Source organism: Melospiza melodia, chromosome 26, assembly GCF_035770615.1.
Source record: "Melospiza melodia melodia isolate bMelMel2 chromosome 26, bMelMel2.pri, whole genome shotgun sequence".
Taxonomy (NCBI): Eukaryota; Metazoa; Chordata; class Aves; order Passeriformes; family Passerellidae; genus Melospiza; species Melospiza melodia.
The window spans coordinates 1,702,061-1,730,058 of NC_086219.1; the positions used below are offsets into that span (position 1 = coordinate 1,702,061).

General features: G+C 46.6%; 2 protein-coding genes and 1 long non-coding RNA gene across 4 annotated transcripts; all 3 read right to left on the reverse strand.

Moving 5' to 3' along the window:
* Positions 1-2: 2 nt before the first annotated feature.
* On the reverse strand, positions 3-2,581 carry LOC134429652 (uncharacterized). The gene is made up of 3 exons (XR_010030629.1): positions 2,559-2,581; positions 392-481; positions 3-58 (listed from the first exon to the last, which is right to left on the reverse strand). It is a non-coding gene; the product is annotated as an uncharacterized LOC134429652 (long non-coding RNA).
* Positions 2,582-9,723: 7,142 nt separating this feature from the next.
* On the reverse strand, positions 9,724-13,158 carry AURKAIP1 (aurora kinase A interacting protein 1). 2 transcript variants are annotated; one of them, XM_063176890.1, is made up of 4 exons: positions 13,142-13,158; positions 12,673-12,760; positions 11,454-11,887; positions 9,724-10,513 (listed from the first exon to the last, which is right to left on the reverse strand). In XM_063176890.1, exons 2-4 carry the CDS (start codon positions 12,722-12,724, stop codon positions 10,406-10,408), a joined length of 594 nt encoding a protein of 197 aa, XP_063032960.1. In that variant the 5' UTR covers positions 12,725-12,760; positions 13,142-13,158; the 3' UTR covers positions 9,724-10,405. The 2 variants fall into 2 exon arrangements, with proteins under 2 accessions (XP_063032960.1, XP_063032959.1); XM_063176889.1 differs by lacking the exon at positions 13,142-13,158 and adding an exon at positions 12,883-13,034 and having other exon boundaries at positions 12,673-12,761.
* Positions 13,159-14,626: 1,468 nt separating this feature from the next.
* Positions 14,627-27,280, reverse strand: LOC134429707 (C-signal-like). The gene is made up of 6 exons (XM_063176981.1): positions 27,101-27,280; positions 19,516-19,567; positions 19,070-19,257; positions 17,887-18,042; positions 16,207-16,317; positions 14,627-15,385 (listed from the first exon to the last, which is right to left on the reverse strand). Exons 1-6 carry the CDS (start codon positions 27,239-27,241, stop codon positions 15,272-15,274), a joined length of 762 nt encoding a protein of 253 aa, XP_063033051.1. The 5' UTR covers positions 27,242-27,280; the 3' UTR covers positions 14,627-15,271.
* Positions 27,281-27,998: the final 718 nt, after the last annotated feature.

The following is a 27,998-nucleotide window of genomic DNA, read 5'->3' on the forward strand; positions in this document are numbered from 1 at the left end:
GGTGGGGTTTTGATGTCCTCGTATGGTTTTACTTCCAGCTCCAGTCTCCAAAGACAGCCTAGAAAATAACATTTACCCTGTGCTGTGATTTGTAAGCGAGGGCTGGGTGTTTGCAGGAAAATTAAAGTCAAGAAATAGGGTGTAAAATAGGAAATAAAGTAGCTGCTGCTAGGATATTAAAAGTAAAATTATATATTATAAGGAAATTAAAATATGGTGGATTTTTATGTTTTCTCGCATTCTGTTGTCAGGTTGTTGTTGCTTATGGTTAACACCATTTAGTGGATTGGATTTGTTGGATTTTATTCAATCAAATTAATCATCGAGTGAAGAAAGGGAATTAAAACTCGTTGTCCCTTAAATGTCTGTGGGATTCCATCAGAGAACTTACACACAAAAGTCAGGAGCCTTCCCATGGGATCCATGAGCATAAACTTAATTGCCACACTGGAACTTTTCCTGCTGACATTTTTCTGTCTCTCTGCTCCACCAGAAAATGGATTCCCTCTGCCCCAGAGGGGGAAGAGTTTCAGGAAAGAGGAGAGAATTATAATTATAATTATAATTGTAACAACCCCTTAAATAAACATTTCAATAATTACACGCTGCAACAAGGGAAACTTTGGGAGCATCCAGATCAGAACTTCAGCCAGCCCAGGATCCTGTCTGCATCATCAGACAGAACCAGACACTTCCAAACAAATTCCAAGAAACTGAAGCTATTATTATTATTAGATAATGTGACCATGACAAAAAAAAAATAAAGCAGCCCGCTGTTAACTCCACATTGTCCAAGCCAGATCTAGTTTGTTTCTAGGGAAAAATCCTGAAATAATCTTCAGATAAAAAGAAAAGTTTGCTTGGAAATTCCAACTCTGACATTTCTATGAAGGGAGGAGGTTTGGGGGCGATGGGATGGGAACAGCCCCACCTGGGTGTGAACAAACCCCACCCTGATCCCATCTGCTCCCCTTTTCCAGCCTCAGGAATTCCCATTATTCCAATTCCCTTTTCCAGCCTCAGGAATTCCCATTGTCCCAGTCCCAAACCACCTGCAGGCAGCAGAACCTCCTGTTCCTGTGTCCCTGACCTGTGCCAGGTGCCACAACGAGCACAGCACTGATCCAGAGCAGCTGCTGGGCCAGAAATCCCCTGGAATCCCCTGGAATCTCACGGAATTTCATGGAATTTCATGGAAGAATCTCATGGGGATTGCTGGCCCAACAATCTCCCGAAATCTCATGGAATTTTTGTGGGATCACCTGGAATTTCATGGAAGAATCTCATGGAATTTCATGGAAGAATCTCCAGGAATTTCATGGAATTTCATGGAAGAATCTCATGGAGATTGCTGGGCCAGGAATCTCCTGGAATCTCCTGGGAAAAGGAGCCTTTCCTGCTGTCTCCATCGGGGAGCCAGCCTGGAAAATGCCTGCCAGGGAGGCAAAAATCTTCTCCCACCCAACAAACAGCAAATCCAGCATTTTCTCCTCCCCTGCTCCCTCCCAGCCACAGGAGGACCCTCCAGGCTGCAATTCCAGGGTTTTTCCCCCATTTTTCTGCCTCCCAGCTGTGGCAGTGCAGAGGTTACTGCCTCTCCTGGCAGGGTTTTTGGGAGGGAGCAGATTTGCTGTGGTTGCTGCTCTCATGGACTGGATATTTCCTGACTGCAAGGAGCCAAGTCCAGGCTGGACAAGGCTGAAATCTCCTAAAATCACCCAGGGGGGGAGAGCAGCAGCTTCTGTGGGGTTCAGAGAGGGGATCAAAGGGACACAGTTAGGCGTTTTTAAATAATTATTGTATTATTTTTATTAATAATTTTATTTATTTATTATTTTATTTATTAATTATTTTATAATTAATTTTATAAATATAAATAATTTTATTAAAATATATAATTTTATTTATTTCATAAAAGATAAAACTTTATTTTGTAAAAGATATATTTTATTCAATTTATTTTATAAAAATATATAATTTTATTTTATTATTTTTATTAATAATTATTTTATTTTATGATTGTCCAATCTCTAATCCTGCACAGCTCTGCTTCCTGGGGCTTTGCTGCTCCAAAGACATCCTGCAAGAGCAGCTGTGTCAACATTTTTGCTGCTCTAGGAGGATTTGAATTTTGAGTTTTTAACCAGTTTCTCCACTCTGAGCTGAGCTGAGCTCCCCAGCCTTTCTCCCTCCCCACTGCCAGGGGAATTTGGGGTTGGTTCTGCCAACCCCGAGCATCCCCTGGCTGCCCAGTGCTCACCACAAATCCAGGGGGGAATTTCTGTGGATTTCACCTGCCTCTGGTTGTTATATCTCTATAATATATCTCTGTATCTATAGAATATCTCTGGTATTTAATGTTCCCATTTATTTTTTATATTTATTTTTTTAAATTTATTTTTTATTAAATCTATTTTTTAAATTCCCCACAGCCCAAAGGTGTCAGAGCTCTGCTCATCCTCCAGCCGCTCATGGTGGCTGCATCCCAGGCTGCTGATCCCAGTGCATTCCAGTGAAATGAAACACAAAAAAACCCCAACATCTGGTGAGAGCATCACCTTGTCATTGTGAGAAGGCAAATTTGTGTTTGTGGCTGGGGAACAAGCAGGGAAATGCTGGGGCTGAGAGGTGCCTGCCTTGTCCCAGCCCTGCAGTAATGACAGGCTCTGCCGTCGTGGTTGGCCCTCAGTTCTGTCCTTTGTTTCACATTTCTTGTTCTAAACTGGATTATTTCAGTTCTGTCCCTTCAGTTCTTGCTCTAAGATGGATTATTTCAGTTCTGTCCCTTCAGTTCTTGCTCTAAGATGGATTATTTCAGTTCTGTCCCTTCAGTTCTTGCTCTAAACTGGATTATTTCAGTTCTGTCCCTTCAGTTCTTGCTCTAAAATGGATTATTTCAGTTCTGTCCCTTCAGTTCTTGCTCTAAGCTGGATTATTTCAGTTCTGTCCCTTCCGTTCTTGCTCTAAGCTGGATTATTTCAGTTCTGTCCCTTCAGTTCTTGCTCTAAGCTGAATTATTTCAGGGCTTCGTGGCAGCTGGAGGATTTGGTTTCCAGAGAGAAGTGAAAAATTAAAATGGTGTTGGTCTTTTGCTGTTCCCATGCAAAGTTCTTTTTTTTTTTCCCCATATTTTATCTTGAATTTTATTTTATTTTTCCTTGCTGCCTTTGCCACTGCCAATTAGCTGTACCCTTGCACTCTAACTACAGCATTCCCTTCTACTTTCCTGTCCCAGGAATTTCACCCTTTCTTCTCCCCATGAGTGGGTATTTTCTCCTTTGATCCTGGTGGAACACTCTGTATTTAAAGGAGTTGCTGATGGTGAGCCTGGAGCGCTGACAAACCCTGCACACAGGTCCTTGTGCTGTAATTTGTGTCAGCAGATCATTAATGCTGGCATTCCCTTTTAATTAATGCATTTATGGCTGTGAGGATGGGGTGGATCCGCTCCTGTTGGTGCCTCTCAAAAATTGCATTAAAGGATGCAGAGTTCCCCTTGGCATCAGAGCGTTTTTCCTGAGTTTTTCTGGCTGCTGCTCTTCAGTTTTGATTTATTGGGAAGTCTCTCAGTGCAGCCTGAAAACAAAAACAAAACAAACAAAAAAACAAAAACAAAAACCCACCCAAAAACAAACAAACAAAAAACCAAAACCAAAGCAAACAAACAAACAAAACAAAAAATATAAAAAAAAAAAAGCCAAAACCTCCTCTGGCTGCAAAGCTTCAGATTCCTGGGATTCATCTCAAAAGCATTAATAAAAACCAGTTAGAAAAACAGAGAAATTGCCCAGGAAACCAACACTGATTTTTATTTATTTTTTCTTTTCTATTTTTTTTTTAAATTCCAGACAGAAGCTGACCAAGGAGAAATGGGGAAACAACAGGCAGCAAAATCAATCAGGGATGGAAAAAGAGACACAAAGCAGCAACTCACAGACACCCACAGAGCAGGTGTAAATTATAGTTTTCTGTTAAGTTTAATATTTTTGGCATGACCAAACTGTATGAAGGTAAATCTAGAAAAATTACTTCTCTAGAAAAATCATTTTAGTAAAAAAAAAAAATATTGATTTTAAGTACTTGAGATGATTGTTTTAATTTAAATGCTGTTAAAAATAATTTAAATGATATTAAATGTGTTTTCTGGTCCCTCATTGATGTGTGCAAGGCTCTCCCTTGGTCAGAGCACACTTGGGTCTGTCCCACACAGCTCAGGCAGCTCCTGGGAGGGAAAATTTGGAATCTGAACAGACAGGAGCAGGAGGGAGCCATGGAACACAGAAGGAAATGAGTCACCCAAACTCACAGAGCTCAGCAGTGGCAGGACTGGGAGCAGAGCCTGCACCAGCTGCACAGATTTTGGGAAGATTTTGAGAAAAACTGTAATTTTTAACTTTCGTTTCATCCCTCTTGCCTCTCAGGTCTTCCCAGAATCCCCATTCCCTAGGGGAATCAGGAGCCATTTCTACCTGCTGCTTCTTTACCCCAGTGAAATTACATTTTTTACCTTTTATTTCATTTAAATTATTAAGTATCTATCTCTCAGTTTATTCTGAGAGCAAAGAGTGCCTTCAACATAAGGAAAAAAACACCTCAAAATCCATGAGGGGATGGAAAAATGTGCAGTTCTGGAGTGACAGCAATCAGAACTCCCCTTCATGGATCTGCATCTCTCCATCCTTCCCTGAGGTCCACAGCAGCAGCCAGCAACTGGATTTTCCTTAAAAAAATCAAGATATTTTTCAAGGCCACTTGCAACTGAGTGCTCCCAAAGCTCCTAAATTGATACAGAAGATCCCCCAAAATCAACTTTTGGACCTGAGACAGAGGAGTGTCCAAGCCATGACACGGGACTGACTCACTGCCATGTGCTTCTGGAGCATCTCCAGCGTTCCCAAATCCACAAGGAATCCATCAGGCTGCGCTTTGGGGGATAAATCCTCAATTCTGGTCCAATTTAACAGCAGGAGGCTCAGAGGAAATGGCTGAGGCATCAAATCACCCTTTGAATTCTGCTCAGAAGGTTTGTCCTCAAAAATGGGGGAGAAAGCAGCAGCTCCTGGCTGTTCTTCATCCATTTTCTCAATTCCGGGGAAAAGCCACCAGAGCTGGGTCCCTCAGTCTCTAAAGGAATTTTTCATGCTCTCTCATTCCAGATTTTGAGGCATTTTATGTGGAAGCTGTTAATCCTACACAAAGTTCTGGAGAAAAGTGGGGAGAAGCCACTGAGCTGGAAAAGTGCCCAAAAATCCTGCAGCACTGTCCAGAATCCCAGGTCATTCCCAAAGCCCTGGAGGAGGCTGACCACAGCACAAACCCTGACCACAAACTGAATAAATTTCACTCCTCCCACAGGCACCATTAAATCAGATTTCACTAACCTGGGAAAAGCTCAAACCACAATCACCCAGTACTACCCAAACTGAATTTCTCTCCTCCAACTAAATCAGATTTCTCTAACCTGGGAAAACTCAAGCTACAGCACCCAGCACTGCTCAAACTGAATAAATTTCACTCCTCCAACAGGCACCATTAAATCAGATTTTTCTAACCTGGGAAAAGCTCTACTCACAGCACCCAGCACTGCTCAAACTCAATTTCACTCCTCCAACTAAATCAGATTTCTTCAACCTGGGCAAAGCTCAAGCCACAATCACCCAGCTCTGCTCATTCCTATGAGGAACAAGAAAATTCTGGGAGCCCTCAGGAGCTGAGAGGTGACATTTTGTGTCCCCTTTGTGGCCACCAGCACTGTGCCTAAATCACATTTTGTGGCTTTTCTGCACGTGGGAACAGAATTGTTCAAACAGCAGGTTTGACACTAATTGCAGCCCATCCACTGCACCCGCCTAAAATAATTAAGCAGTGGGATTGCAGCTTATTTTGAGATCAGAAATGACTGGGAAAAGAGTGGGAAAATTAATGGGTTGGTCCTGAAGAGGGTGCTCGAAGATACCTCCCAGAGTTGGGTTATTTACCTCAGGTTTGCAGGCTGTTTCATTAAAAAATAAAAATACTCTGGGTGAAAGGAGGCTGCTTTCCATAATGCGGCGTAATGCTGCTGCCAAATTGTCCAAATCCAAATTTAGACACACAGACTTGGAGCCTGCTCAGCTTTTAAGGGGAGGCTGTGTGAAAAGGGTGTTTGCTCAGGATTAACCCAAAAGGACTCTGGAAACTGTAATTTTAGCTAAAAAACCCTCAGGGTGATGCTTGCTTTGCCTCCTTTGGAAATCAAGGGAGAGTTCCCACTCCACTTTGGGGGTGACACCACGTGTGGAAATCCCAATTTCTCCCTCAGAACAACATGGAAATGCATATTTATTCCTAAGAACAAGGTGTAAATGTAATTTCTCCCTCAGAACAAGGTGGAAATTCATAGTTCTCCTTTAGAATAAGGTGGAAATGCGTATTTCTCCCACAGAACAATGTTGAAACGCAATTCCTCCCTCAGAATAAGGTGAAAATTCATATTTCTCCCACAGAACAATGTGGAAGTCCACACCTCCCTCAGAAAAAATGTAGAAACGCAATTTCTCCCTAAGAAAAACATGGAAATGCAATTCCTCCCACAGAACAAGGTGGAAATTCATATTCCTCCCTCAGAACAAGGTGAAAATCCAATTTCTCCTTCAAAACAATGCAGAAATTCCTATTTCTCCCTCAAAACAATGTGGAAATGCTATTTCTCCCTCAGAAAAACATGGAAATGAATATTTCACCCTCAGAACAAAGTGGAAATCCATATTTTTCCCACAAAACAACATGGAAATCCCCACTTCTCCCTCAGAAAAATGTGGAAATGCTCACAAATCCACATCCTTGTATTAACACCAGTCATTTTACAAGTGAGAAAGGAATTCCGGAGTATTCCAGCTGCTGAGAGGCTCCAGGAGTGGTTTTTTCCTAGACCAAAGGCAGAGCAATTCCCTCAGACAGCACCTGCATGAGCAGCACCAAGCCTCAATTAATGAACAATTTTAAAAATCCCAATTTTTTAAACATAGCCACTTCCATTTACCCTTGTCCATTCCAACTCCTCCTTCTTCTCATAATTTTGCAGAAAATTAAGCTACATTTAAGAGGGACAAGTCTCTGTTTTAGAGTTCTTAGTGTCCATGCAAAGAGCAAGACAAAAAAAAATCCCTAAATCAGGGATTTGACCCAAAAGTGATGTATCAGCTTAAATCCTTAAACCCTCTGACTCACAGAACTCCTTGTTTCAATTTTATTCCTCAGTTTTGTAGGAAAAATCAAGCAAGAATGGATTATTCCACAGGAAAACCAGCACCAAGTTTGCTCCAAGCTACCTCAGGTGTTTACAGCAGCTGGAGTTATTGATATTTTTATTTATTTATTTAAGAACCAGCAGGGAAATAAACATCAAAAAACCACTTTTCAAACCAATTTCACAACTGCTCCAGGCTGGGTACAGAGCGCTGTTGTTTTTGGAGAGGTTCAGCCCAAACCAAGATGTTTTCCTGGAAAACCATGAATGGTGAAAAGAAAAGGTGGCATTTGAGGCAGGCCCAGGTGCTGTTTGTAAAATCAGTAATTCCACCCCAGCCAGGTTTGCAGCTGGTGGGAACAAGCCTGGTTTGTTAAATTTGGAATTTTTGGAGCAGGAAGGATCCAGGACTTGAGGAGGAGAAGGTCACAGCTCCTGCAGCCAACGTACACCAATATTTTGGTTTTTTACATCAAAGTGCCCCATTTAATAGGGCACAGTAAAGGTACCCACTGTTCCTGCTGAGAATTATTAAATTTATTAATTATTAATGGTGCTCAGGTCCTATTAATACCCTGAAAGGTGTTTTGTACACCAAATGTTATAAACATCTCCTGGTATTGGCTGATTTATTCCCAATTTTGAGGCTGGAGCCTATTAGTGGAAGAAAGAACAATTCTCACAATAAAAATATCAGAACAAACCTTTTTTTGTTGTTGTTTTTGCAGAGAAATCCTCCAGCAGCAAAAGGATGGAGAGTTCCTGGGAATGAGGATTTCCTCCAGCTCAGGGTGAGCATCACCCCTGTTCTCTCCCTCTGATGTCAAAAAAAAACCCAAAACAAAACCAAACAAACAAATAAACAAACCCAAAGCAAACAAAAACCCCACAAACAACAACCAAAAAACCCCAAATAGAAATAAACCACACACACCAAAAAAAAAAAACCCAAAACCTGCTCTAAAAAAACAGATTTTAGGCACAGCAGCCAATACAAGAGGAAGATTATTTTTCTTTATTTCTCTTTTTGTTGCTCCATTGTGTGCAGCAGTACCATAAATCTTCTGCTTCCTAAAAATCCTAAAAATCCTAAAAATCTCCCATCATTTCCAACACCTCATCATGGAGCACCCAGCAATTTTCTAGTTATATAAAATATTGGAAATTGATGCAGGTTTTTAGGAAAAAGCTGCAGGAAGCAGTTATTTCCCATTTTTCCCCTGCCCGTACACAATCAGGCCTGATTTTCAGCTGGAATGTATTTTTTAAGTTCAACTGGATTTATTTGTGGCTGAAATAACTTTTATTTTATGTCCAGAAGCCTGTAAAAAACCTCAAGAATCCATGCTGATGTCATTGAACACCACATTTTCTAGAGAAGACTCTTAAAAATGTATTTAGTTCTTACTCTGGAAAGAATTATTGCTCTCCAAGCTAAGGGGACAACCAAAATCCTGTTAACATTAGAAAGAAATTGTATTTTTGCCACTGCCACCACATTGCTGGGCCCTGAGCTTTCCGAAATGGGGCAACAACCTCCAGATTTGCAATAGGATTTGGTTCACAGAAACAAAATTCAGAATTTTCTTCCCTTCCAAGTCAGCTGATTTTCTATTTTAGAGCCAACTCATTCCAGTCAAACCTGATCAGAGAGAAAATTCCTGAATTTCTTCTGTTCAGCTGAGCTGCTGCCTGCATAGAATCCAAGAATTGGGGAAAAATGAGAGACATTAGATTTATATTGCAATTTTGAGGGACCTTTTCAGCCCAATGAGAAAAAACCTCCCCATTTATCTCCAAGCTCTGTAATGAACACCAGGATTTTGTCTGGTTTTCAGTCATTTCCTCTCAAAAAAACAGAACAGCAAAATAATGGAAATTTTCAGTACTTGTGGAATTTTAAATCAAAGCTTTCCTGTTTGCAGCTTTATTTTGTTACCACAGCTACACATGCACATGAACCTCGGTTAAGTGAGCAAAGTCAGATATTTTGGAGAGGAAAAACTCAGATATTTATTTGGAGGAAGCTCCTATTAAAGCTTTGTGAGCATATCCTGGACTCATGCTCCCTCTACAGAAAATCAGGGGCATTTTCCACCTCTCTGGATGTTCAGTAAAGTGAATTTTAAATTCCATCTTGTGCTCAAAAACACTGAAAGAAGCTGACACAGCCCTGGGGTGTAAAACGTGATTAATTCCTTGTAAAACAGAGGTTTTTCCACAAGGAAAAAACAAATCCTGAGAGACTGAAGATATTGGGAAGGAATTGAGGAGTGGGAAGGCCCAGAGAAGCTGTGGCTTTTTGATTTCCACTGATTATTTTCCTCCCTTTCAGTTTATTCTCTCCCAGCAGAAAAAAAAAAAAGAATTATTTTCAAGGAATTTCCCAGCTCATTCTTTTCCCCTTCAGCCCTTTGCCAAAAGTGAAATCAAACTAAACCACCCAGAACTGCCTCAAACCCCCCAAAAAAGCAGAGCCCAAAGCAGACCCCAGATAAGAAATCCTTTGTCAGGGTTTATTTTAAACACCTGTATTTTTCACAGCTTTCACAACTCTCTTCAACCATGCAAAAGCAGCTGATTGTATCAGGCTTGTCTCAGGCACAAAAGTTTTTGTAGTTAATGAATAATTAGCTCTGAGCTTCTACTTTGACCAATATCTGGATGTTTTACATGACATGGGTCAGTCAAAAGACAAAAAAATAACCATTTTTTATTAGCACAAAATAGAACACAAAGAGAAATGTGCCTTTTGAGGATGCTCAAGGCTCCACAGAAGAGACACCAAAAGCTCCTGCAGGTCAATTCCATGGAATTCTGATCCAATTTCCCACTTAGGAAAACCCCAACATTTCTGCAGTAAGGCTGTGAAAAAAATGCAATTTAGAAAAGAACTTTCCCAAAGTTTTGTGCCATACAAACAACAGGAAATTCTTTCACTGATCCCTTCTCCCACACCTGATTTTTCTTAGGTTCAGCCTCATCTCAAAGAGGGACCCCAGAAATTCATCAAAAAGAGCTCACACCTCTCCTTTGGGGAGGAAAAGTTTCTCCTTGGAAAACTCCTTCGTACAATTTTCATCACAATCAGAAAAAGGTTACATGTCATCAACACACTTAAATATTTTTTTTTTAATTACAATTGCAGGTTAAAATTTGTGACAGGTGAGGTTTTTTTTATCGCTTGGAACTCCTCAGGTAGATCTTGGGGGTTTGCCAGCCTGCAGGGGCACTTTTCAAGCCAGCTTTCTTCCAGATGCGCTCCAAATCTTTCTCAAATTTCATCTAAAATAGGGAAAAAAAAAAAAAAAAGAAAAATAGTAACACAGCTTAGAAGTAACAGCCACTGCCCACGTGTCTCAAGGACAGTGTAGGTGTAACACACACAAAGGTTTTAAATGTTAAAATATTGAATTTTACTGCAGAAAATTCATCAGAAGACATTAAAATGCACTGAGATTTTGGCAGTATCATTTTTAAAGTCCTGTGCAAGGAAAACTGAGAAGGAAAAACCAAATTTTAGCCACTTCCATTTAGCCTTGTCAAGTATCACTGTCCATTGCAACTCCTCCTTCTTCCCATAATTTTGCAGAAAATAAAGCTACATTCAAGGGGGACAAGGCTCAGTTTTAGAGTTCTTAGTGTCCATGCAAGGAGTAAGACAAAAAAAATCCCTAAATCAGGGATTTGACCCAAAAGGTGGTTTTCTAAAATTCTCTGACTCACAGAACTCCTTGTTTCAGTTTTATTCCTCAGTTTTGTAGAGAAAGTCAAGCAAGACAAGCTTGACTTTAAAATAAAGCTACACTCAAGAGGGACAAGTCTCAGTTTTACAGTTCTAAGTGTCCATGCAAGGAGCAAGACAAAAAAAATCCCTAAATCAGGGATTTGACCCAAAAGTGATGTATCAGCTGGTCCCTTGTTTGAATTTTATTCTTCAGTTTTGTAGGGAAAGTCAAGCAAGACAAGCTTGACTTTAAAATAAAGCTACATTCAAGAGGGACATTCAAGTCTCAGTTTTAGTGTCCATGCAAGGAGCAAGACAAAAAAATCCTTAAATCAGGGATGCAACTCAAAAGCAACGTATCAGCTGGTTTTCTTAAACCAGCTTTCTCAGTTTTGCAGGGAAAGTCAAGCAAGACAAGCTGAGTTCATCCAAGCTGATTTTTCCCTAAGTCCACCCCCCAACACCTGCACGGAGGCTTGCTCTGATGTGAGGGCTCACCTGCCGCTTCCTCTTGCGCCCCTCCTTCACCCTCCTGCGGATGAACTTCCTCCTCTTGAGCAGCTTCCTGTACTTGTGCCTGTTCATCTTCCTCCTGCGGATCTTGAGCACGTTCCTGCACTGCACTCTGCCACCCTGAGCTCCCTCCCCTTCCTCCAGCTGCCCCGTGCCTGCGGCAGGGGGACACTCCAGGGGCTCTGGGTGCTCATGGCTGGCTTCTTGCTGAGCCTTGGGCAGGGAGTACCTGACGGTGAGCCAGCTCTCCAAGGGGCTGATGGAGAGTTTCCTGGGGACGAGGATCTCCTCCAGCTCGGGGTCCAGCGTGTGCCACTGCTGGGGCTGGGCCCCGCTGGGGCTCTGGGGCTGGGTGCTGTAGCGGGCGCACGGGGAGCGGCAGCACAGGAACGACGACACCGACCTGGGCAGGAGGTGGCCTGTGGGAGAAAAAAAGGGGGGGGGGTTGTGCTTAAAAACTGCAGGATTTGACAGAGAAAATCTCTGCCCGGATCTCAGACTGACAGAGAGAGCTGGCCAGAGCAAGCTGATAAAGGGAGACGCTCAGAGAAGTTGTATCGACATCGCAAAAGCGAGGAAGGATTTTCAAGCCTTTGATTTTTCAATTTTAACTACAATGCTGTCATGCTAAAAATGTATTATATTTTAGTGGGTGAGCTGCCCAAATCATGCAGGCAGAGCAGGGTGGAGGTTCTGAAGGGGTTGGAATTCCATGGTCTTTAAGGTTCTCCTTCACTGAGAGGTGCCCCTGCCCAGCAAGGAGTTTGGAATTCCGTGGTCTTTAAGGTTCCCCTTCAGTGGGAGGTTCTGAAGGAGTTGGAATTCCATGATCTTTAAAGTTCTCTCTCACTGGGAGGTGAAGGGGTTGGAATTCCACGGCCTTTAAGGTCCCTTCCAACCCAAACCCTTCCACGATTCCATTAAGGGGAATGTTCTTGTGTTTTCTGACTGAAAATCAATTTGGAATGGTAAGGAAGTGTTGGCTGTGTCAAACCTCTCTGTTGCTAAGGAATCTTCTCCAAAGCCACACCATAATAATACTTACATAATAAATCAGAGACATAAAAACATTTAACAACCACTGACTCAACAACAGCCTCTCCTTCCTGCACTGCCTGGTGGAAAAAAAACTTCTGGGAGCCCAATTAGCCCAGGAAAATAAATCCAAACAAACAGAAATCTTGGCCACACAACAACAATTTACCTGCAATTCTCGAAGCCTTCAGTAACTGGGAACTCAGCCGTGATATTAACATTTTGTTTCTCTTTGTTCACTGGCAGAGCCAGCAATGACTGTTCAAATAAGAACATTTATTCAGTCATGCAAACGTGCAGCTTTAAAAAAACCTTCCCTATTTAACCCCACAACCCCAAAAGAGACCGGCTGAGAACCTTAACATCCTCTTAGTTTTACCCTCAATCTGTCGGGCTCTGCTGTAGGGGTCAAGCACTGTGGCAGCCGAGCCGCGGAGGGAATTTATCAATAAACCTTGGGTTGTTTCAACTTTAAAAACACGGCAACTTCAGGGTCCCTAGGCCGGCAGGAGCAGCCGCGCGGCCTAAGAACGGGCGGTCCCCGAGGGGCCGCCTCCTTCCCCTCAGCCCCCCCGGCGCTGCCCCGCCCCGGGCGGGTCCGCACGGAGCCCCCGGGCCGCGCTTCTCGCCCTCCCCTCACGGCCCCGCCGCCGCCATCACCCACCGGCCCCGCCGCCGCCACCGGAACTTCCGGCCGGCCGCGGGAGCGCCCCCTGGCGGCGCGCGCGGGGAACGGCCCCGCACGGCCCCTCAGGCGCACGCGAGGCGCCGGTGTCGGGCCCTGGCGGGCGGTTATGGCCCTCCATGGGGCTTTGTGGTTCTTCATGGGCCTTCGCGGGCGTGTTTATGGTCCCCCACGGCCCCTCAGGGTCCCGCGAGGGGCTGGTGTCGGTCCCTCATGGGACTTTATGGTTCATGGTCCCTCACGGGCGTTTATGGCCCTTCGTGGTCCCTCATGGGCGTTTATGGCCCTTCATGATCCCTCACAGCCCCTCAGGGACCCGCGAGGTGCCAGTGTCGGTCCTTCACGGGCGTTAATGGCCCTTCATGGGACTTTGTGGTTCTTCATGGTCCTTCACGGGAGGTTATGGCCCTTCATGGAACTTCATGGCTCTTTGGTCCCCCACGGGCGTTTATGGTTCTTCATGGTCCCTCACGGGTGTTTATGGTCCCTTACAGCCCTTCATGGTCCCACAAGGGGCCGGTCTTGGTCCCTCATGGGTGTTTATGGCCCTTCATGGGTGTTTATGGCCCCTCATGGGACTTTGTGGTTCTTCATGGTCACTCACAGGCGGTTATGGCCCTTCATGGGACTTTAGGGCCCTTCATAGGACTTCATGGTTCCTCATGGTCCCTCACGGCCCCTCAGGGTCTCGCAAGGGGCCGGTCTCAGTCCCTCATGGGACTTAATGGTTCATGGTCCCTCACGGGCCTTTATGGCCCTTCATGGTCCCTCACAGTCCCCTGTGATTCTGTGAAGGATTCTGTGATTCTCTGAAGGATTCTGCGATGCTGTGAAGGATCCTGCGATGCTGTTCCAGTGAGCTGTTGCTGTCCCTGCAGGGATCACGGAAGACACACAGCCACCTCTCCCACACCTTGTCTGCACCAGGGCGGGTCTGGTGGCCGCTGTCCAGGCACAGCCACACCTGTCCTCTCCCTCACCGGGCTGCTGTTTGTCCTCCCTGCCTCGGCACAGGACCCCACCATCCTGGCACGGCATGAAAGGGCCTAATCAGCTGGCATGAGGGAGGGATGTCAAAGCCAATCCCAAACTTCAAAGAGCTTTTTGCTTTTGTACCTACCTCAGCCAGAACACAGGAGATTTATTCGCCAGCTGCTTTGAGTATTTCAGAGCAGAACAAGGGTCTGTCAGAGATTTATTCACCAGCTGCTTGTAGTATTTCAGAGCAGAACAAGGGTCTGTCAGAGATTTATTCACCAGCTGCTTGTATTTCAGTGCAGAACAAGGGTCTGTCTCTGGCTCAGGTACGCCCCACTGTGTCAAACCCAACTACCATGAAAGGTTAACATGGGTTAGAGTTTCTTCCTGAAAATTAAGAATAAAGTTCCCTTCTCAGGAAAGAGAAACCTATGGAAGAGAAATTAAATGAAGTAAACAGTTCGGTAAACAGACTGAGACTTTATTGAAGACATTTCAGAAGTTTATGTACAAAACAACATTCCCACCCCCATATCAGGCTGTTAGTCACCCACTGGGAACAAAGCAAGTGCCTGGTGCACACTGGCAACCTGGGGACGCTCAGAGTTTGCCACGGAATTCACAGAAGGTAACAAATCCCCTTGGTTTAGAGCTGGGCAGTTTCAGCCTTGGCTCACTTAGGAACAAAGGGAATCAAAGGAGTTGGGTGTTTTTTTTTTCTGGAGGTAACTGAGCCTGCTGGAATCTGACAGCCTCCACTGGCCTTACTCTGAGGTCAGGTCATTTAATTCTGCAAAGAGCCAGAAGCCCACTTTGGCTTTGGAAGTGGAAAGGAAGCAGCAGCCCCTGGATTTAACCTGCAGGTTTGGATCCATTTCAGAGGGCTCCAGGAGATGCCCATCACCGAGAGCACGGCAGTGTTTGCAGCTAGAGCAGAGCAGCAGCAATGCCAAGGGAAAGACTCAGCCCCTCTGCTTCCCAAACACACCCACAGAGAGGCTGAGTGTCAATGGCTATTTCAACAAGCGTGTAAAAAACCCTTAGAGACAGACAGGAGTGGTTAAATTGTGACTGAGGAGCTGTTCCTGTGGAGTTCTGTGCCCTTCTACCACGGCAGAGTTTCCCCTTGCCAGTCCAGGAAAGAACCATTTTCTTTTTCACCGAGACGTTCCAGAACAGAGAGAATACCTGGGATGGCCTCCTGCACCTGCATGGGAGCCTGGAATGAATCAAGCTTAGGTCATTACTGGGAATTTCCTGATGGAGATAATTAAATACATTTCAGGAGGCTCTAGAATGGAGGGAGATGTGTTTTTGTCAGAGACAAAGCTTGATAAGCTTTCCCATGAATTGGTCTGAGGGAGCTGGAGAGAAAGAATTAAAACAATCCACACATGGTGTTTTGTAATAAGCTGTATTCCTCATAAAGTTGTTCACAAAAGAGTCTTTTCTTAGCACCCTTTCTGTAGCAAACTGGAGTATAAAAAGGAATTCTTAATAAAGTTATCAGCCTTCTGAGAATGCATGGAGTATGTCACTCATTTATCTGTGTCATCTCTGACTCAGCGGGGACATTTTGGTGTGTCACAGCCCACAGAGGGGTGTGTGCAGCCAGGGGGCTGGGACAGCAAGGGTGTCACAGACATATTTTATGAAAAATCCTTTTACTAGGATCTTTTCTCCAGAAACGAAATGCATACAATCATTATCTGCTGCTGTGGGATGCAACAGGTGCATCTTTGATTGGTTTTAGGTAGTTGTTTTTAATTAATGGCCAATCACAGTCCAGCTATGGTCAGTCACAAGATTTTGTTATCATTCCTTTCTATTCCTTTCAAGCCTTCTGATGAAATCCTTTCTTCTATTCTTTTAGTATAATTTTAATGTATCATTTTCTTTTGATATAATATAAATCATAAAATAATAAATCAGCCTTCTGCAACACGGAGTCAACATCCTCATCTCTTCCCTCATCCTGAGACCCCTGTGAACACCCCCACACAAGGGACCCCAGTGTGACATTTCCACACTGGCACTCACCATGTTCCCACCCATGTCTGTCTGAAGCCAGCCTGGGTGCAAGGAGATGCAGAGAATTCCGTCTGATTTCAGGTCTGCAGCCAGGCACCGGGTGATCATGTTCAGGGCAGTCTGCAGGGGTGGAAACGCCCATTAATTAATGTGTGATTAATGAGCCCGGAGCACCACCCCAGCCCAGCTCCTGGGCACATCCCTTCCACAGCAAGGGGCAGGAGGAGGCTCTCAGGACTCATCCAGACTTTCTGGGAACTCTGCAAGCTCTGCCACCACGAACTCACTGCCCAAAAACGAAACCAAGTTGTAAGGGAACATAAAGTAGCATTTGAAACGCCTCAGGAGCTGCGAGGAGAATAATATTGACATAAGGACTGTGTTTTTCTGCACTAACCACTACACAAACATTCATTTACTTCTGAACAGGGAAAACAAGCGTTTAACAGCTTCTGAGTAGGTGGTGTAGGAGAAGCTGTATGTGTGATCCTGACTATCTGTACAAACTCAATCCCTGGATGTGAGAAAACTGAAAATCCCACCTGTCACTGACTGACATCACCACAGAGGTCAGCACACCTTTTGCTGAGTTTCCTGCTCTCTCTCTGGGATGGGAGAGGAACACAGCTGATGGAGCCCACACTCGATGGCATCAGCTCCTCCCTGAGTGCCAAACCCCTCGGGAGTGGATCTGTACCAGAGCAGGGATTTGGGAGCCTGTTCTCTCACACTCCATGGCATCAGCTCCTCCCTGAGTGGCAAACCCCTCGGGAGTGGATCTGTATCAGAGCAGGGATTTAGGAGCCTGTTCTCTCACACTCCATGGCATCAGCTCTTCCCTAAATCCTTTGGGAGTAGATCTGCACCAGAGCAGGGATTTGGGAGCCTCTTCTCTCACATCCAATGGCATCAGCTCTTCCCTGAATCCCTTGGGAATGGATCTGTACCAGAGAAGGGATTTAGGAGCCTGTTCTCCAGGAGTTGCTCCAGGTGCAGCATCCCACAGCTCCCATTTCCACCCAGGTGGAGAACAAGAACATTTTTGTGCCCACAGAGGTGCTGCACCCCTTGCTAAGGCCAGCATGGCTCCACCTGCCCTCAGCCACGGAGCACAGCCCAGGGCAGCCTGTAGCTGTGATATTTTTTAATGAAAAATCCCTTTGCTAGGACTTTTCTCTCAGAAGCTAAGAGGCCTCTGGAACAAAATGTAAACAATGGTTATCTGCTGCTGTGGAATGCAATAGGTACATCTTTGATTGGTCCCATGTGTTTGCTTTTAATTAATGGCCAATCACAGTCTGGCTGTCTTGGACTATCTGGTCAGTCACAAGATTTTATTATCATTCCTTTCTATTCCTTTCAATGAATAGAATAATTCCTTTCTATTCTTTTCATCCTTCTGATGAAATCCTTTCTTCTATTCTTTTAGTATAGTTTTAGTATACTTTTAATATAAAATATATCATAATTATATTATATAATATATACTTTTAAAATAATATATATCATCATTAATATAATATATATCAATTTACTTTTAATATAATATATATCATAAAATAATAAATCAGCCTTGTGAAACATGGAGTCAAAATTCTCATCTCTTCCCTCATCCTGGGACCCCTGTGAACACCACCACACTCATGCAATAAACAAGTGATGCATTCATGCACCCCAGCACCCACAAACCTTTGCTATCCTGTAGGGATAGACCTTGAGGAACATCTCGTTGGCCTGGACGAGCTGCATGGAGGCAGCCAGGGAGGACATGTTGATGATGGCAGCTCTGTGGCAGCCCATGCCAGTGCCCAGCTGCGCTGCCTTCCTCAGCAGCGGCAGGAACGCCTGTGAAAAGCAGAGTTTGCTTCATTTGGTGATTGGGATTGGAGCTGGATCATTCCCTCAGCCAGAGCAGGAGCCCCAGGACAGCGTGGTGGTGGCTCCTCAGCCCCCGTGGCCAGAGGAGACCTTCCTCCAGCAGTCTCTTGTGCCCACCTCCCGTCCCCACTGTCACATTCACATTCTCTGAAAAAAATCCCTTTGTCCAGGGTTTTTTCTCCTGGGAAGCTGAGAGGCCTCAGAGAAAAGGAAAACAATTCTTATCTCATTTGCTTCTCCTCTGTTTTTCTCATGTGGAATGTGTTTGGAGATTGTTTCATTGGATTCTGCTGTGAGGTGTTTTGACTCTTTCGCCAATTGGGGCCAAGCTGTGTCTGGACTCTGGAAAGAGTCACAAATTTTCATTATTATCTTTTTTAGCCTTCTGTAAGTACCCTTTCTGTATTGTCCCCACTGTCACATTCACATTCTCTGAAAAAATCTTTGCCCAGGATTTTTCTCCTGGGAAGCTGAGGAGCCTCAGAGAAAAGGAAAACAATTTTTATCTCATTTGCTTCTCCTGTTTTTTGCTCATGTGGGATGTCTTTGGAGATTGTTCACCCACAGGTGATTGTTTCATTGGTTTCTGCTGTGAGCTGTTTTCACTCTTTGGGCAATCTGTGTTGGGACTCTGGAAAGAGTCACAAATTTTCATTATTATCTTTTTTTAGCCTTCTGTAAGTAGCCTTTCTGTATTCTTTAGTATAGTATAGTATTCTTTAATATAATGTAGTACCATAAAGTAATAAATTAACCTTCTGAGGTTGATTAACCTCAGAAGGTTAATTTATTACTACTCCATGAGAACAGGGAGTCAGATCCATCACTCCTCCCTGCAAACACAACACCCCCCCCGCCACAAAGCGACCCCGCAGCGGTGCACAGACAGCAGCTCTGTGTCAGAACTGTCCCTGTGCAGCTCCAAGGGCACAAACACCTGCACGATTCCAGCTCAAACGTGGGAAAGCCCCAGGCTGAGCCCATCCCTGCTCACCTTGGTGACCATGAGCTGGGCGACGGTGTTGGTCTCATAAATGGTGAGCATGGTCTCTGCCGTGACCTCCTCCAGCGAGGCCAGCACGTTGATGCCGGCGTTGTTGATCAGGCAGTTCAGCCCTTTGTCTCCCACTATTTCTTCCACTTCCTTCACCACTTTCTTGATGCTGCTCTCACAGACCACATCTGCACGGGGGAGGCAGGAAAAGCCCCAATGAACAGTGCAGGGAGTGCCTGGCACGGGACAACTGTGCCAAACCAAAGCTGAGGCTCACTGGGGGTGTTTGGGCAGCACACAGGTGGAAATGCACAGATTTTACAGAATTACATTTCCCCAGTGTTATCTTAAGATGATTTTCAGCTCCTGATCACTCAGGACACCAGTTTTTTTAAGATGCACTCACCTAAGCTGAACAAATTTCAGAAATAAATCCCTTTACTCACCCAGTTGCAGGAGCTTGATGTTGCTGTATTGCTTGCTGAGCTGCTGCAGTTCCTAGGAAGAAGAATTGTTTTTATTTTATATATATGTGTGTGTATCTCCATGGGTATTACATAAATCACTTTGAATTCTGCATCTCCTCCAGAACTGTAACTGAAATATTTCCCTGATTGGACTGAAGGCAGAGATTCTCCTTTGTTTTCCAGCCTGCTGAGCAGCTTTCCTAAGAGCCAGATCAGGAAATTGGACTCTTCCCCTGCTCAGTCCAGACTCCAGCCTGCTGGATTTTTAGTGGGACATTTCCCAGCTTCAGTGCTCAGTCCTCAGCATTCCAGTAAAAATCCAGTGCCTCCCCAGTTCTGTGAGAAAATCCTAATTCTCCTGAAGCCCAGCTAGTGCTGGACACCCCTTCAGGGCAACTTCAGGGAATGCTTTTAAAAACCCATTTGGAATTTCTGTTTGCAGGAAAATTTCATTTCCCCACGGGAATTCGGTTTCCCCAGCAGCCTCGTTAGCGTCACTTCTTGTAAGTGGAGTTTGAGCCCACCAAGGAATCAGTCTGGGGCACAGCCACTGTCCAGGAGAACAATTCCCTCCCTGCTGGAGCTCTCTCAGTGCCTGTCAGCGCTGCAGGCTGCCGTTCCTGCAGAAACCCCTGCTCTCCCCTGCACAAAGAGAGTCCAAGCTGGATTTATGGGCCCAGCTGGAGCTCTCAGGTTTCTGTGCCATGGAGCCAAGCGGGAAGCGTGGCCAAAGACAACAGATGGATTCCATATTCCCAGTCATGTTCAGGAGACGCAGCAAACCTGGCCAAACATTCCAGCCCTTTCTTTAGGAGCCCTTTGGGAATAGGGGTCAGGAGGGCAGGCTTGGAAAGAATCCTCCCCTGCCCCTTGGAGACGCTTCGGGGACTCGGTGTGCTCTGACAAACCCTAATGGATCACATCTTTTATCTCACATCAGGCCCTGCAGGGCTCTCTCCAGGCCTGTTTGGGAGATTTGTGCTCCCACCCAGGCCAGTCCACAACTGCAGTTAAGGCTGTTAAGGGGAGGGGGAAGGAAAAACAAGCCAGAAGCACAAAACCAGAAGACATTCCTCGCTTTGGACAGGGCCTGGTGGGACAGATTTCCATAAATTAAAGGCCCAGAACACACTGGCTTGTTTATTGATGGAACAGCTCAGCCTGCAGTGATTCTGTGCCTTTGGGTTGTCACTGGATTTCAGTTTGACAGCATCACTCAGTGCAAAGTCAGCTCCAGGAGTGCTCTGGCTGCTCCAGGTTTGTCCATTTATTTATAGTTTGTTTATTTATATGCTTTACTCTCTGACAGAAACGAGCTACCAGCTCCTGCTGAAAGGCAAGAGAGGCTGAGAGACTTAAGCAAACAATATTTTCAATTAAGAACTGAAGCATCCTCCAGTACACAGACAGCACGAAATCACAATAGCTGCATGCAAATTAGGTTTAAAATTCAATGGGTTTTCCAGTTAATTACTTGGTTAACAAGTGACTCCCACTTCAGGGGTTTGAATTTCTGAGAAGCAGCTCCCAGCACAAAGCTGATCTGGACAGCTTTGGTCTTCAAGAATGTTACACCTGATAGAAGCTGAAAAACCCAGTTAGAAAATCTAAAACTGGCAGGAAAGCCTATTTTCCCCCTCCTGGGCTAGAAGGAGCATGAGAAAAGGAGGACTCAGACAAGGAGATACAGCCAACATATCCCAGCCAAGGCATTTTTAATTAGTGTGCTGTGACAGATAATTTAAAAACAAACAAGACGAACGAAGCCCAACAAAAAGCCACAACACAACTCCCTACCAGTGTTTATTTAGCATAGTAGCTGCAGAACTGCTCTGCACCTGAGCCATCACCCCTGAGAATCAAACTTGTGGGGAGTCCAAGACAAGAATTAAACTCTGATTAGCATCTGTTGTTTCCTGCCTGCTGATTTTTAATTACGATTAACAAAGACTCGGCCTATTCTGATTTAAACAAGATCCTCTGGCACTCAGGGCTCCAGACAGAGACTCATCAGCACACGGGGTATTTATTGCTAGATTTCAAGCAGGAATGTTTTGTTGTCTTTGTCATTTAGCAAGATTTACTTTGCCTTCTTTATGAAAGCATTATCCACTTGGGTTACAGCCCTTGGAAAGGGCCTGGCCCCGCTCAGCCAGTTGGAAGCAATCAAGGCAAACAAACAGAGCCTGAGGGCAGCATAAAGGTGCTCGGGTATCCTTCACCTCATCCTGCTTGCACTCAGGACAAAGCCAGAGGTGTATCCTATTTTTCTGCGTCCCTCCGAGACAGATTTTCAGCATCACAGTGTACAGCCAGCTCGCTGTTCAACCCTGGAACAGCTTCCACAGCACTGCCCTGACCCACAGCCCTCTCTGCCTCCAGAAAATCCAGCCCTCGCTGCTGTAGGAAGTGTAAAACACTTCCAGAAAAAAAAAATAAAATAACCAAACAAAGCGACTCTGCAATAGCCCAAAATTAAAAAGACTTCAGAAATGCCCCCTTTGCCTGGTAAATGTGGTGCACAGATGGCTCAGCTGCTCTCCCCAGTTGCAAACCACATGGCTGAAATATGTGTTCGAGGGAAAAACAAAGCCCAGAGCTGACAGAGACGGTGAGCAGAGAGCTCCGGGGCTGAGCAGGGACCAGGCACAGCTTGGAGCTCCATCCCCTGCTCCAGAGAGGGGGAAAATGCACATTTGGGCTTCCCAGAGCTCTGCAGGGGGATTTGCCCACCTGGGAACTCGCTGGGGCTTGGGGAGATGCTCCTGTGCACATCCCACAGCTCTGGGCACTTTTTGCACTTTTTTATTGATTTATTCACCTCCTCCTTCCCCATCACACCTGGGCCTGCACCGTTTTAAGAGTTTTCCCTTTTATAGGAAAGCAGGATGGGGGAGGAAGGAGCAAAGAAGGAAAAGAGAATTCCAGCTTCGTGCTGGCTCCTTGCTAGCAGCACTGGGGTTGTGTCGCCTCGATTTTTAAAGATTTTCTAAGCTTTTTTCTAAGATTTTTTAAGATTTTCTAAGCCTTCTGATGTTTATGTTTTTGTAACAAACTTTTCCCACACACTTTCTATAAATAACTCATTGTTTTGCATTCTCTTATGGAGGAGGAGGAGGAGAAATCTGACGGGGGCTGTTGGTTTGTCCAGTGCCATTGGAGAGGTGACAATGGACAAACTGCCCATTTCCAATCCACTGCCACTTTGGGAAACCTATAAATGCTGGAGCCAGAAAATAAAATCCCTTTTTCACCTTGAAAACAGCAGTGAGTCCTATAGCGACAGAGTTGTGCCCATCTGGAGAGCAAATCCAGGACACCAGGTATGATTTCCCATATTTGTGGCTGCTTTTCAGTGCTGGAGCAGCCCAAGAAAAGGCAGAAACCGGCCAAGAAAAGGCAGAAACCGGCCAAGAAAAGGCAGAAACAGCCCAAGAAAAGGCAGAAACAGCCCAAGAAAAGGCAGATTGGGATCAGAGCGTGGCTGGAGGAGTCTCCGGTGGTGTTTTCCAGCAGGGGCAGTGGTTATCTGCCTGCCTGCCTCACGTTATCGTGCGATCTGCAGCCCATTTGTTAGGCAAATGTTCTGGGGAGGCCACCTAGGAGCTCCTCAGCCCCGGAGCTCGAGTTTTCACAACTTCTGCCAGCACAGACTCACATGCAAAACCCTGCAGCTGTTCAGCATTACCCAAGGTCAGGGAGCTACAGGAGATAGATGTGCTGCTTTTCCTGGGGAAGAGAGGAAAGCACACTCTGAGATTTCCCCTGCACACACTCAGATCTGCCCTGCACACTCAGATTCTCCCCAGCACACTCAGATCTTCTCCAGCACACTCAGATCTCCCCTGCACACTCAGATTTTCCCCCAGCATCTTTGGAAAAGCAGCTCCTTAAGGGCTCCTCTCTGTCCACTCTTTGGAGGGCTCCAAAACATTCACTCATCACTCTGCTGAGGGATCCCTGCCCAAGGTGGAGCTGTGTTTGCCAGGTGTGTTTAATCACTTTTCCTCTAAAAATTGGGAAGATTGTTTTTAAAAGCCTTTTCATTTGAGCTCTGCCCATCTCCATTCTGCCAAGGGAAAAATGCTGCTCTGCCAAAGGAACTGTCCAAAGCTGCTTTTCTCTTGTACAAGGAGGATTTTTCACATGGTCAACAAAAAAAAAACGAGAGGAAAAACCAAAACCACACCACCTGAATTGCTGTCAGGAGAACAAGCACTGACCCAGGTGCGCAGAGAAATAAAAACTCCCTCAACTTCACAGCCCACAAACAGGTCTGAGATGGGCCAAGCCTGTTTCATGTGCCCCAAATTGAGCCTGCAGTGCCAATTCCTGGAGAGCAAAAACCTGAACTCTGGGAGTTCAAAATTTGACTGGAAATTCAGTGACAGAAAAGAAAAAGAAGGAAAGGGAAGGGGAAAAGGGAAGGGGAAAAGGGAAGGGGAAAAGGGAAGGGGAAAAGGGAAAGGGGAAAAGGGAAAGGGGAAAAGGGAAAGGGGAAAAGGAAAGGGGAAAAGACAAGAAAATCACAGAACCTTTGCCTTTCCTACCACACTCAGCAGCAGTGCCAGGCTGCAGCCAAGCTGTGAGAGCAGCAGCTGAATTTGGTGCTGCCATGCCCACGATTCCCAGCGCTGGAGGCTGGGGCAGGTCTGTTCTTGCCCTCTGCCAGCCCCAAGCACCAGTGGGAGCCCTCTCAGAGGGTCAGAAAGCTTTGTGCCAGCTCCACGCTTTGCAGATGGGGCAGATAATGCTGCTGAAACCACCACAGCACCTTTAGTAAAGATTTCTCTTCCTTGTGGAGTTTCCAAAGCCATCTGTTAGAAATCTGCTTTCAGCTGGCTGCAGAGGTTTCCATTGATGTCCTGCCAAAGCACAGCACATGGCCTGGAGGTCCTCACAGAGAACAAAAACCCACCCTGGTGCACCAAGGACAAAACCTGCCCCTCTGAAAGATGGGGAAAGCTGAGGATGCACCCCGTGCGTCCAGCAGGGTCCCTGTGGGGCTGCTGGAATGTGGCTCCTGGCCAGTCCACCCTGCCAGAGCCTTTCCAGGGCTCTCCCAGCAGCAAGGAGCGACCCAGACTCTTCCCAGACACACACATTGCACTGGCTGAGGGCTGGCTCACCTCCCTCTGCAGGTTTGCAGCCTTTCTGCTGCAGATTTTGAAATAAAAATCACAACCACACACACACACACACAAAAACCAAATAAAAACTGATGAGTTACGCTGAGATTTGCCCGTGTAATGTTTCCTAGGAAGCTCTTCCTGTTAAAGGAACAATTTCACTTCTCCATGTAATGGATCTGAGACCATTATGATGAAAAAATCGCAGGGGCCGTTTGGAGAAAGAGAAAGAACCTCTGTCAGCAGCGGCTGGAGCAGCTTTAGGACAAACAGCCAGGCAGGGAGATCTTGATCTAGCCCGGGTCAGGTGTCTCTGCTGCCTTCCTGTGCCACTGCCACAGCGAGATTTGTGCCATCTCTGCAGGAAATGGGGCTGGGAGCGGTGCCAGGAGGGGACAGGAGTTAAAAGGGGACAGAATGAGGGAATTTCTGCTCAATAACAGGAGTTAAAAGGGAAGAGAAAGGAGTGAATTCCTGCTCAGATAACAGGAATGAAAATGGAACAGAATGGGGTGAACTTCTACTCAGGTAACAGGAGTTTAAGGGAACAGAATTGAGTGAATTGCTGCTCAGGTAACAGGAGTTAAAAGGGGACAGAATGGGGGGAATTTCTGCTCAATAACAGGAATGAAAATGGAACCGAAGGGGGTGAATTTCTGCTCAGGTAACAGGAGTTAAAGGGAACAGAATTGAGTGAATTTCTGTTCAGGTGCTGCCACGAGGGGCTTAGGGAAAAGGATTTAAAAGCGAACAGAATTGAGTGGATTTCTGCTCAATAACAGGAGTTAAAAGGGAAGAGAAAGGAGTGAATTCCTGCTCAGATAACAGGAATGAAAATGGAACAGAACAGAGTGAATTTCTGCTCAGGTGCTGAACAGGAGTTAAAGGGAACAGAATGGGGTGAATTTCTGCTCAATAACAGGAGTGAAAATGGAACAGAACGGGGTGAATTTCTGCTCAATAACAGGAGTGAAAATGGAACAGAACGGGGTGAATTTCTGCCCAGGTGCTGCCAGGAGGGGCTCGGGAGCAGCAGCCCTGAGGGGAGCTGTGCACCTGATCCCAGCCTTGCTGGGCAGTTTCTCTGCACTTCCATTCAGAAATGCCCTAAATGCACCTTTATGCTGGAGACTTTTTTTTTAATTAAAATCTTTTCCTTGGGTTTCATAAGGACCTGCAGAGCTCAGACTGCAGCTGTTACCTGGCCAGCCCTGTCCCACATCCCAAGCACCTTTTAGAGATTTTTTTTTTTTTTTGTAGCTAAGCAGTAACGAAAATTCCTGTGTTTGGTTTATTGCTGGGAGGGTGTGATCACAATCTGTGTGAAAGGAACCAAATCCCCCAGCAGGAGCAGACACAGGGGCTCTCTCCCCCTCTGGAATTTGCATTTTTCCTTGCTGGAAATGCAGGGGAGATGCAGGGATGGGGCTGTGGGTGTCAATTCTCCTTCCAAATGCCTGGGCTGTTCCAGAGGGGCTTGGGACAGGGCAGGGCAGGGATGGGCACCTGTGGGAGTTTCTGTGCTGCCCAAATTCCCCCTCTGGAGGGGAGCACACAGCACAGGCGACTGATCACCCTCAGAGATTTGCCTCCCAAAGTTTGAGAGGCAAATCAAAACCACTGGTCCCAAAACCACTGCGGTGCTGCAGCAGGAGGGACTTGAGCTGAAATGGGAGAGAAAGAGAGAGAGCTGCGAGTGGATCCACGAGCAGCAGGTACCAAAAATTCCTGTTTGCCGCAGGAGCTCTGAGCCCTGCCCAGCACAGAGGGGAACTCGGAGAAGTGATTAATTCATTGCTCATCTGCGCTTTCTCAATTGCTGCAATCGCAGCAGAGAACAAGAGGCAGAGAGAGCACACAGAGACGCGTGGACAGAGAGAGAGAAGCAAAGCTGTGCCAGGTTTCTCCCCTTTCTGGGAAATGTTTCTGAGGGACCACGGGCTGTCCCTGCAGATCCGGGCAAGGACAGCACAGAAATCTCCAGCAGCAAACCCAGCGAGAAACTCGGGGATGGACGGAAGGGGTGGCAGGAGCGCTGGAGATGCTGCAGCTGCCTTGCCCTGTCCCGCTCGCTCTCCTGCTCCCGGGAACGCTCCCGGTCATCGATAAACCCCAGCTCCAGCCCGGAGAGCTGCCCGGTATCGGCCCCAGCCGCCCTGGCTCCATCCCCACCCGGGAGCTCCGTCCCGACTCCATCGCAGCCCTGCTCCATCCCCAGCCCGGGAGCTCCGTCCCGACTCCATCGCAGCCCTGCTCCATCCCCAGCCCGGGAGCTCCGTCCCGACTCCATCCCAGCCGGGCTCCATCCCCAGCCAGGGCTCTCTCTCTGCCAGCACAGGGATGCTCGAGATGTTCCTCATTTCCAAACTGCCTTCTCCTCCCTCCCGACCCCTTTACCCCTCTCCGGGGACCCCCAGCGCCCCCGCCCCGTTTACCTGCGCCTTCTCGGGGTACCGGCAGGTCGCAAAGACCAAATCCGGGGAGGGGCTGGCGGCTGCGAGCCCCCGCACCAGCCCCAGGCCGATGCCGCGGCTGCAGCCGGTGATGAGCACGGAGCGGCAGCGGGGCTGGGCCATTCCTGCCTCGGCTCGGCCGCTCCGCTCCGCTCCCGGCGCTTCCGGAGCCCACGCGGGGCTCGATCGACCTGAGCCGAGCGGGGCCGCCCCCGGCCCGCCCCCAGCGCGGCGCCGCCCCCGCCGGCTCCGGGCACGGGGAACGGGCACGGGAAAAGGGAATTGGTGCTAAGGGGAACTGGTTCTGCCCCTCCCGGCTCCGGGCACGGAGAGAAGGGCCAGGGAAAGGGGAAATGGTTCTGCCCCCGCTCGGCTTCAGGGCACGGAGAGAGCAGACAGGGGAAGGGGAATTGGCTTTTCTCCCTCCATCCCTCTCCCGGCTGGTACCCAAACTCTGTTCCACCAACTTCAGAGCCCTTCGTGTGACAGTGGTGGGTGCAGAGCAGCCCCTGAGCCCTGTGACCCTCATTATCGGCCCCACCGAACGGGGGAGCCACCAGAGGCTGAGAAAACAAAGCCATAACTCACCTGAAGGTTTGAGAGCTGTTTGCACACTCAGGTGAAACACGCGGGGCTTTGGATTTCAGGTGAACTTCTGCCAGCCACTGAGCCTGCCCTGCTCAGCAGCAGCACTGAGTGCCTCAGCGTCCCACAAACCCAGCACAATGTTCAGCCACCCCACAATTTTCATCCTCCAATGTCCCAGCAAACCCACCCCAAAGTGCAGCCCCAATGTCCCAGCAAACCCAGCAGATGTTCAGACAACCCAAACCCCAAATTTTCAGCCCTCAATGTCCCAGCAAACCCACCCCAGCTGTTC

Excerpts from the sequence above, each read along its gene's own strand:
- AURKAIP1 (XM_063176890.1), bottom strand. The coding sequence starts at position 12,724 with ATGTTAATATCACGGCTGAGTTCCCAGTTACTGAAGGCTTCGAGAATT. Across the intron at positions 11,888-12,672 it reads GAAGGCTTCGAGAATTGCAG|GCCACCTCCTGCCCAGGTCG; the intron begins GTAAATTGTTGT and ends TTTCTCCCACAG. Across the intron at positions 10,514-11,453 it reads GGCGCAAGAGGAAGCGGCAG|ATGAAATTTGAGAAAGATTT; the intron begins GTGAGCCCTCAC and ends TCCCTATTTTAG.
- LOC134429707 (XM_063176981.1), bottom strand. The coding sequence starts at position 27,241 with ATGGCCCAGCCCCGCTGCCGCTCCGTGCTCATCACCGGCTGCAGCCGC. Across the intron at positions 19,568-27,100 it reads GGTACCCCGAGAAGGCGCAG|GAACTGCAGCAGCTCAGCAA; the intron begins GTAAACGGGGCG and ends TCTTCTTCCTAG. Across the intron at positions 19,258-19,515 it reads CATCAAGCTCCTGCAACTGG|ATGTGGTCTGTGAGAGCAGC; the intron begins GTGAGTAAAGGG and ends TCCCCCGTGCAG.